This window comes from Drosophila arizonae, chromosome 4, assembly GCF_054131065.1.
Source record: "Drosophila arizonae isolate 15081-1271.41 chromosome 4, UAZ_ARI_1.0, whole genome shotgun sequence".
Lineage (NCBI taxonomy): Eukaryota > Metazoa > Arthropoda > Insecta > Diptera > Drosophilidae > Drosophila > Drosophila arizonae.
The window spans coordinates 6492365-6500901 of NC_142924.1; the positions used below are offsets into that span (position 1 = coordinate 6492365).

The window sequence follows — 8537 nt, forward strand, 5'->3', positions numbered from 1 at the left end:
ATGATTATTAAAGAAATTTTAAATCAATAAAATATAATTTTTTTTTTTTTTTGCATATATTAATAATAGGCATATAATATGCATATACAAAAATTTTTTAGTTAATATGTATTCTTAACTCTTACTAAAAATTTAATTTTATACCTATTAAAATTTTGGAATATAAATTGGAAACATGCTCGACTAGAAAATCCTTGTAATAAGCATAAGTAATTATATTTGTGGTATCGATATGAATCATTTCATTTTCTCTATAGGTTTTTTTTTATCAAATTGTTTTTTTTTTTATTAACGTTTATTTTGATCCTTTTAATTGTTTTTTTTTTTTTTTTTTTTTTTTTTTTTTTTTTTTTTTTTTTTAATAGAAAAAAATTAATTTTTTTTTAATAGAAAAAATTAATTTTTGTACGCTAAATGGAGATCATTTTAATTATGCAAAATCTAAAATATAATATACATCGAGTTTGGGATTTAATTAATACTTTTTTTTTTTTTTTAATTTCAATAGCCAACTCTTCAAGCAATAAAATAATGCTCTCAAATCAATAAAGATCTTGAAAGCCATTAGGAGGTAGTAAGTACTATGTATATGAGAATATATAGAACAAAGTTGTTGCGAATGGAGAAGTAGCTGCAGCCGAGCCACGCCCATCGGTCACTAGCTCTTTGTATATATTTCGCTTGAATTGTGTAGTTCGCTTTTCCTTCTGTTAGCTGGTAGTTACATTAGTTCACTAAATTAATTCATCACAAATTCATTACAACAGATTTCACAACGCTCGAGCAGGTGCCCGGCACCTTGGCCCTGGGCGGAGGAGCAGACGCCCAGAGCGCCACAGCTTGTATGAGTTTTCAGCTCCTGGCTGCAATAGTTGTCCATGTTGCGCCGGAGCCAGGGTGAAGTGCGTCGCGAGTCGCGCACGGTGGAGGTGTTCGAGTTGCGCGTGGCCGAGCGCTGGGAGTGCAGGGAGGCTGCAGCCGAGCCACGCCTACCGGCGAGCTGTGCCAAGGCCGCCTCCAAGTCGCTGTCATCGTATTCCGTGACAACGACATCGGGCGACAGCGAAACGGCGCTGGGCGTGTTCAGATGACTCAGCGGCTGTATGACCACATCCGTGCCGCTGCTGCTGGAGGAGAGGCGCGACGGGGCACGCGATGCGGACGGGGATTGAAGAGATTTGGTCACGGCTGAGGCAGCATTTGGCGGTGTTCGTTCAGGCGAGGCAAGTGTCCGTTGAGTCATAGCCGTGCTCGACTCGGGCAGGATGCGTGCACGCTCTTCCTCGGATTCAGTGGCATCTGCGATAAGGCCAGCACTTGTCCTAGTTGCCTGTCGCAGAGGTGTGGCATGCGTGACAGCTGGCGTTTGCTTCGGCTCCACCACAAAAGTGCCGGCACGTGCCACAGTGGGCGTTGGCGGTTTACTGCCGCTGTCAGCTTTAGGGCTGTGCAGCAGTGAGGTGGCAGTTAAGGGCGTGGTCAGGAGCAGCGCCGAGCTGATGTCGCGCGATGAGTCCAACGCGGACTTGAAGGTCGCACCCAGTTGAGGCCTGGACTCAGTTGGCGGTTTGGCAAGTGGTTTGGTCTCTTTAGCAGGCTGTGTGGCTGTGGGCTTCGATCTCGCGGGTTTCTGTGGCGCTGCTTTGGTCTCCTTCTGCTTGGGTCTCACTGCGTTCACCTCGGAGTGCCTTCGGCTGCCCGGCATGGCGTCCCTTTGCTCTTCCCTCTGCTTTCTCGTCATCTGCAGGTTTGAGGTGGATCTGCTCATTGGCCGCTGTGGTGCATCGGCGACTGGGCGCAGTGCTGCGACCAAGCTGCTGCGCCTCACCGGACTATAGCTAGGCTCTTCGGGCAGCACGTCGGGCTGGCTCCTGGCCCACAGGGAGCGACGCGCCGACTCCACGCGACTGGCACCTCGCGTGCCCAGATTGATGCGCTCACGTTGTGGATTATAGTCGAAGGCTCGAGGGGCTGTGCCAGCCCCGCCCACATTTGAGAGCCTGGAACTGGCACGCGACACGCTCGTCGGCTGCTCAGCGCCCACGAACTTGGCATAGTCACGCTGACCCTTGGGCGGGGCTGGTGTCAAGTGGCCGCTGGAGAGGTCTGACTGGGTGCTCGATAGCGAGGTGCCGTCACTAAAGTGTCCATCGTAATGGCCGGGCTTATCCCTCAGGCTCGTGTAGTCCTTGTAGACGGAAAACTGATTTTGATTGCGGGCAAAGCTCTCGTAGGGCCTAAACCTATGGCCCTTGGCCAGCATATCGGCCAGCTTTTCCCATTCGGTGGTGTTGGGGCGACGCTGTTCCTCCTGCTCGGAATCTCCCTTACGCTGCCAATGACTATTGCAGGGGAGTGTGTTGTCGGTGTGTGTGTGTGTGTGTGTGTGTGTGTGTGTGTGTGTGTGTGTGTGTGTGTGTGTGTGTGTGTGTGTGTGTTAATAAGGATTCATTTTGGTTTTTTTCTTTAAGTATTTTGCTTTGTATTAAATGTTATGTGTGTGAGTTTTGATCTGCTGAAACTCTTGTTAGGGATTGATTTATGGCTGGGAAATCGGCTTTAACAGGTCTTTAAATGTACTTTGAGACCTCTACTTCAACTGGGAAAAGGGAAGGTCAAGCCTTAGCAACCGTTTAGTTAAGTTTCTGGTAACAATTAACTTTTATAAATAGTAAGAACATTTTAAATTATAGATAAATTAATATATATATATATATATAATAAATTAAGAATATATTATAAACCCTTCAGTTAAAGTAATGAATAGATTATGAAAATAAAATAAAAATAAAATAAATAAATAAAAAATAATAATAATGAAACAGACCTAAAAAATGTTTAGTATGTATACAAAATATTTTATTTTTATATTTAAAATAAATACCCAAATATATATATATTGTTTTTACAATATAAAAAAGAATGTTTTTATATTAAACACAAAAAATATATAACTTTTTATATTAAAAACAAAAAATATATAATTTTGTATACACATTCAACAAATCTTATGTCTCATTGCGTATTTATTTTTTTTATTTTCATTTTTTTTTTTTTTTTTTTTTTTAATAATTTAATAGAAATAAAAGAAAATCGATTTTAGACAGAGTCAGACTGATTCAGTTTAAGTACTCCTACAGTTCGTCTCTCACAATCCATTGAGCAAGAGTTTACCACAATGAACGTTGGCATGCCAAAGTTGTATAAAGATATAGCAGTGTATATAGTATTTAGTATATATGTTTAGATATCTTTATGATTTACCAATACTACGCACAAGACTTGCTGCTGTTGCTCTTGTTAGCCGCTAGCTGAATAGCTGCTAGCTGGCAGTAATAAGAAATGCAGAGTATATGATATGTACATGGAGATAAAGGTTATTTATTTACAATTTACATATTGTTGACGAGAGAGAGAAAAAGAGAGCAGTATATATATATAGATAAAATAAGTATATTATATATGAGATATTTATAGGTTTAGTTTGAGCTACGGTTTACTTTCAAAATACAAAAGCCAAAAGGTACAAACTACGCGACTTGTTGCAGTTTCTACATTTGATGCAGTGGTCTCAACTACGGTCTCTACGTAGGCAACGGGGTGCACTCGATGCGTACTTACTCCACGGTTGCATTCGTCTCCGCATTGCCTGTCGTTTCGGCCACCACTGTAGCGGCCACCACTGTAACGACACTCGCCTCGCTCGCCTGGGCGCTCAGCTCGGCCAGCTCCTCGAGCGAGGGCTTGGGCGTGGGCGGCGCCTCCTCCTCGTTGGCCAGCGCCCTCTCGATCTCTGGCTCAGGCGTTGAGGTCTTCAAGCTATCGCCGTCCGGCTCCAGAGCAGGTGTCGGCGCTCTCGATGAGCTGGTCTCCGTATTCTCAGCGTTCGTCTTGCTCTCCAGGTGCAAGCCCTCCATTACCTTGTGCTTGGCCTCCTCCAGTGCTTCGCTGCCCTCCCTGAACGCACTGCCCAGCTCGTTGGTAATGCCCGCCACGGCTGTGCTGACTGTCTCCTTGGCCGTGTCCACGGTCGAGCTAATGGCCTGTGTGGCGTCTGCAAAGGCACAAAATGATTGACAAATTGTTCAAATCTATTCATGTGGCCATAATTGAGTGGGCCGTTGGCGTAATTGTCAGCAGGCCAGGCCATTGACCCACAGCTGTCAATTAGACTGCAATCGATTTATTTCTGATATGTGAGCACTGTGAGGAAGAGGAGATACCCTGTGTGCAAGTTGCATGTAGATCGATTTGATAGTATGATAAATAAGCAGCAATTGTTTAATGATATTTATTTAGATCTAGTTTTCCGTCGCACTATATGAGATTTTCATGAGCACAGCTGTAGAGTTAGTTTATAGGTAAAGTATGATATAACAGGGTGAAAAGCTTTATGAAAACTTTATATATATACGCATGCTGTAGAATTTACATATATCATATTACAGTCTCGATAATGTATACCGAGATAAATAGAAAACCGGTATAAATCGAAAAAAAATTCCTTCAAAAAAAATTATTCTCGATAATTATCGATAGTTTGAATTTCTGTGTAAGTCGAAAAAAACTGAGCCCCTTGCCATTTCGAACTGTCGGAACTCGACTGTATTTTATATTCATATTAAACATTCCTTAATCATTCTATTAAGCATATAATAAAAATATTTCTAGCTAAATATAAATGATATAAAATTAGTTAATACATGATCTTCATATCTGTCGCCTGTAGATTTTACATATTTTAACAAATTATTTTATATTTATATGCTGTTGCTCCAAAGTATTCCCTAATCCTTCTGTGAAGTACACAATGCAAATATTTCACTCTTGACTAATAACTTTAGGCAAATAGAAAATCCCAAAAGGATTTTCAACACAACTTTCATAAATCTTGCAGAGCTCTGACTCCCTTCGTAGTACAACCCATAATTAGTTAATTTTACCATCTAATTAGATATGTTTGCTAGTTGCTCAACAGTTTTTTTTGTTCTCTAGTTTTTCTTTTCAACGGCAAATTGATTCAATCAATCAATGTGCCATTTGCCCTAGCAAAATGCCCAGCAACACGTACGCTCCTCAAACTCAATATGCAAATTTCGCGTTTTTTTTTTATTTTTTTTTATTATTTAAAATAGAAGTCGAGTGCTCCAATTTGCTGGTCACGCAATAAACTCGTTTTTCTTCATATGCTATTCATATAAATATGTGTGTGTATGCGAATATATTTATGTGTGAGAGTGTATATATATGTATGTATTTGCTTATATATTGTTAGTCCTTGTAGAGCAACGTCGCCTGCACAATTGCCCTTGATTAGTTGGGCATTATTATTTTATTATTTTAGGCATTGGCTCATTATGTCAACTGTTTATGTGATGGCCTAGCACAATATAAGGCGCGAGTTCAAAGGTCAACTACGTTACTTTCATTACGCTAATGAATGATGTGCTTCAATTGATTTGCTGTTGCGCCCAATGCAAATATTAAGTATACGCACAGGCTCGACTACAACTGTGTGTAAATATTGAGAAGTGCAATTTTAAATGTCAACCAAACACACAGACACACACATACACACACACACCTGCAACTGCCGCTTCGCCTTGCTTTTGGACATCGCCTGCCACATGTGTGGCAGCTTTTAGCATTTCGCTGCCAGCCGTTGCAACCATCGGAGTGCTGCTGGCGCAGCCCATGGCTGCTCTCTCTCTATATATATATATTTATATGGACGAGTATATATAGAACTTTACACCTTTGTTTTGTAGTTATTTGAAATTCATATTGTAGCGTCAAGCGTGCTATATGTAAAAGCAAAAGTTGCCAATCTCAATATTAGAACACAACGCGCCCGCCTTTGCTCACGAACTCAACGCAACTGACGAACTGACCCGAAAGTACGGTCAGTCAGGCTTTGGTCATTTAGCAATGGCAACAGTACTAACAATATCAGCAACAACTACAACAACATCAACAACTACTTACATACTTACAATGAGCACTCGTTGTCGTCGTAGTGGAGCACGCAACAGGACCTTTTGGCCATTCGTGTGTGCGTTTGGCAATTGAAGTGAACCAAATTGTTGAGGTCATGCGCGTTGGGCGCACATTTTATAGGGCTAAAGGGTTTTCGTATCGCTGTTCGCTGCAATGGCTAAAATAAAAACATACTCAAATGGGCTAAATAGGAGTGTTCAGTGTGTGTACTCTGACCACTTCTAGCGTGTCTAGATGGCGTGTCTGACTGCGCTTTCCGCCAGCCGATAGGTGGCGTGTCAGTGTGCTCTCTATGTGTGTGTGTGTGTGTGTGTGTTGTGGCTGCCACATATGACGTACTTTTTCACTTGTTGGTCTAGTTTGCTGGGGTTCTATGACAAATGAAAAGAAAAACGGGAACAGTTATGGTTATAGGGTAGGTCGCTGGGTATATACAGTTATATGTGGGGATAAGGGGATACATGAGTTGCAGCAATTATGTATGAAATGAAAATAGAATAGGAAGATATATTCTAGATATTTTTAATATATGAGACATAATATTTGTATAAGTAAAAGCAAAAGCAATCATAACTAAAAGTAGACTGACTGATTTTGGAATATAGGGAGTATTTTATTTGTATATTATATATTAATATTAATATTAATATTCTCTCTTCTGTCCATTTGATTCTAAATAAGCTTTAATTAGGCATTTATTGAATGCCCCTTAGCGATTAAACTTTACGCTAGAATCTGGTCATTATGTAGCTTTGTCTCTGCCAGAGCTAGCTGCAAAACAAGCTCTTATTCACAAGTTTAGCCTTAAGTCTAGCAGCGTCTGTAAACATAATTTGTATATTTACAATATTATTATATCCTCTACAAATCAATTAAATATCTCAAGGTTAACTCAAAGGTATAGAAATTGCCAGCTTGCCTCAGCAAATATAATCAACAGCTAAACTGCTTCCATAATAATAAACTATCTTTCTATGATTTATACTGGCAATTGCACTATGGATAAACTAGTTTGTGTTCAAGCTTATCTCAGGTCATTGTGCCATCTGCTGGCTAAAATAAACTGGAGCAATTATCATAATTCGTGACTTTAACCTTGATCAAATTGTGCTACTAACTGTTTGAGTCTGGTATAAGTCAGCTGCTCGTAGCAACTGCAAATCGATCATCATCAAAAGAGTTCCATGACACAAATATAAATAAATAAATTAAAAAAAATATATATATAAATATCATTTATATAATTTGAAATGCTAGAACTTGTCCTCGATTTAAACAGATATATTGGTATTTAAAAAAAAATATTGTTTTACCCATTGTTAGTTAGTGAAGCTAGATAAACCCACACACAGATGCAGATACACTCGAACTAAGATCGCGATCTTCACGCTGGCTGAACGTTAAGATTGTGACGTCGCGTCGCGTCTCGTTGTTCTTTTTGTCTTTTGCGAAAATTGATTTTTGATTTATTTTTAAGTTGCTTGCTTTTGGTTTGGTTTTTACTCTGAGCTGAGATCTTTAGCTGCGATCGCTGGATTGAAGTTGGCTGCGTTTTCAGCTCGTTGGGTTCGTCGAATGGTTTGCGCTTTGTTTTTGTTTGTTATTTTTGCTCGTGATTTATGTCAGTCAGCGGCAGTGACAGCGCTTTTCATGAGCCAATAAAGTTGTCCATGTCGCTTTGTCATATTCATATATCATTGCCATACACCCGGCGACTTATGTCACATGTTCCGCTCTGGCTCTGGCTCTAGCTTCAGCTGCGGCTGCTGCTGCGACTTCAACTTGGAGTTCGATTTGAGCGCTGACTGACTTTGACTGGCTGGCGAATATGAGTGCTCCAGTGGAGAGTCTGCGTAAACGAGGCTCTTAAGTGCGCGAGATCGAATTGTGGACTTGTGCACGCGGTGACAAAACACAATTCACACAGCAGCAACGACAACAACAACAACAACAACAGCAACAAAACTCTTGAAAAACTCGCATATAAATCAGCGCACGCAGCTGGTCAACGATTCATTAGACTTTGTCTTATTCGGGGTCTCCCGCTTGTCGCTCTTGTCTCTCTTATTTACCTGACATTAATTACATAAGCTAAGCGGCGCTTAATTATGTGCTCAACAATAGCAGCCAAGTGCTTCAACTTCACATGATGTAATGGCCCCCCCTGAAATAGGTATGCGAAAGTGAATTGTACCCTAACCGAAGGGACATTCAGCTGACTGTGTAGGGTTGCTAGAGAGACTTTGAGAAGTTCCAGTAATGGAAAAATAGGGCTATTTGATAAAGAAGTTGAAAGTAAGTGTATATTAGAAAGATTTTTTATGTCTCATCAGATTCTATATAACCTCCAATATCGCAAAGTCTGAAGTAGGCATTGTTCAAAAGCTTTGGTGTTAGTAAAAGCTCATGCAATCATGCTCTGGAAAGATCCCTAATATATTTGAACCTCTTATGTATGTAATTTCTAGTTTTAGTGTAGTATAAGTATTTTTTGTATCAAATATGAAACAATTTATTTTTCTAATTATGTGAGTAGAAGC

General features: G+C 40.3%; 1 protein-coding gene across 2 annotated transcripts; it reads right to left on the reverse strand.

Annotated features, from left to right (window-relative positions):
- Positions 1-313: 313 nt before the first annotated feature.
- LOC108612247 (uncharacterized) lies at positions 314-7625 on the reverse strand. 2 transcript variants are annotated; one of them, XM_089467320.1, is made up of 3 exons: positions 7311-7625; positions 3622-4054; positions 314-2342 (listed from the first exon to the last, which is right to left on the reverse strand). In XM_089467320.1, exons 1-3 carry the CDS (start codon positions 7312-7314, stop codon positions 740-742), a joined length of 2040 nt encoding a protein of 679 aa, XP_089323446.1. In that variant the 5' UTR covers positions 7315-7625; the 3' UTR covers positions 314-739. The 2 variants fall into 2 exon arrangements, with proteins under 2 accessions (XP_089323446.1, XP_089323445.1); XM_089467319.1 differs by lacking the exon at positions 7311-7625 and adding an exon at positions 5585-5992.
- Positions 7626-8537: the final 912 nt, after the last annotated feature.

What these genes read in the sequence shown, in the direction of transcription:
- LOC108612247 (XM_089467319.1), bottom strand. Translation starts at nt 5,696, where the DNA reads ATGGGCTGCGCCAGCAGCACTCCGATGGTTGCAACGGCTGGCAGCGAA. An exon ending in AGGCGAAGCGGCAGTTGCAG is followed by an intron (nt 4,055 to 5,584) that starts GTGTGTGTGTGT and finishes GTGCCTTTGCAG; the next exon opens with ACGCCACACAGGCCATTAGC. An exon ending in GAGACGAATGCAACCGTGGA is followed by an intron (nt 2,343 to 3,621) that starts GTAAGTACGCAT and finishes CCCCTGCAATAG; the next exon opens with TCATTGGCAGCGTAAGGGAG.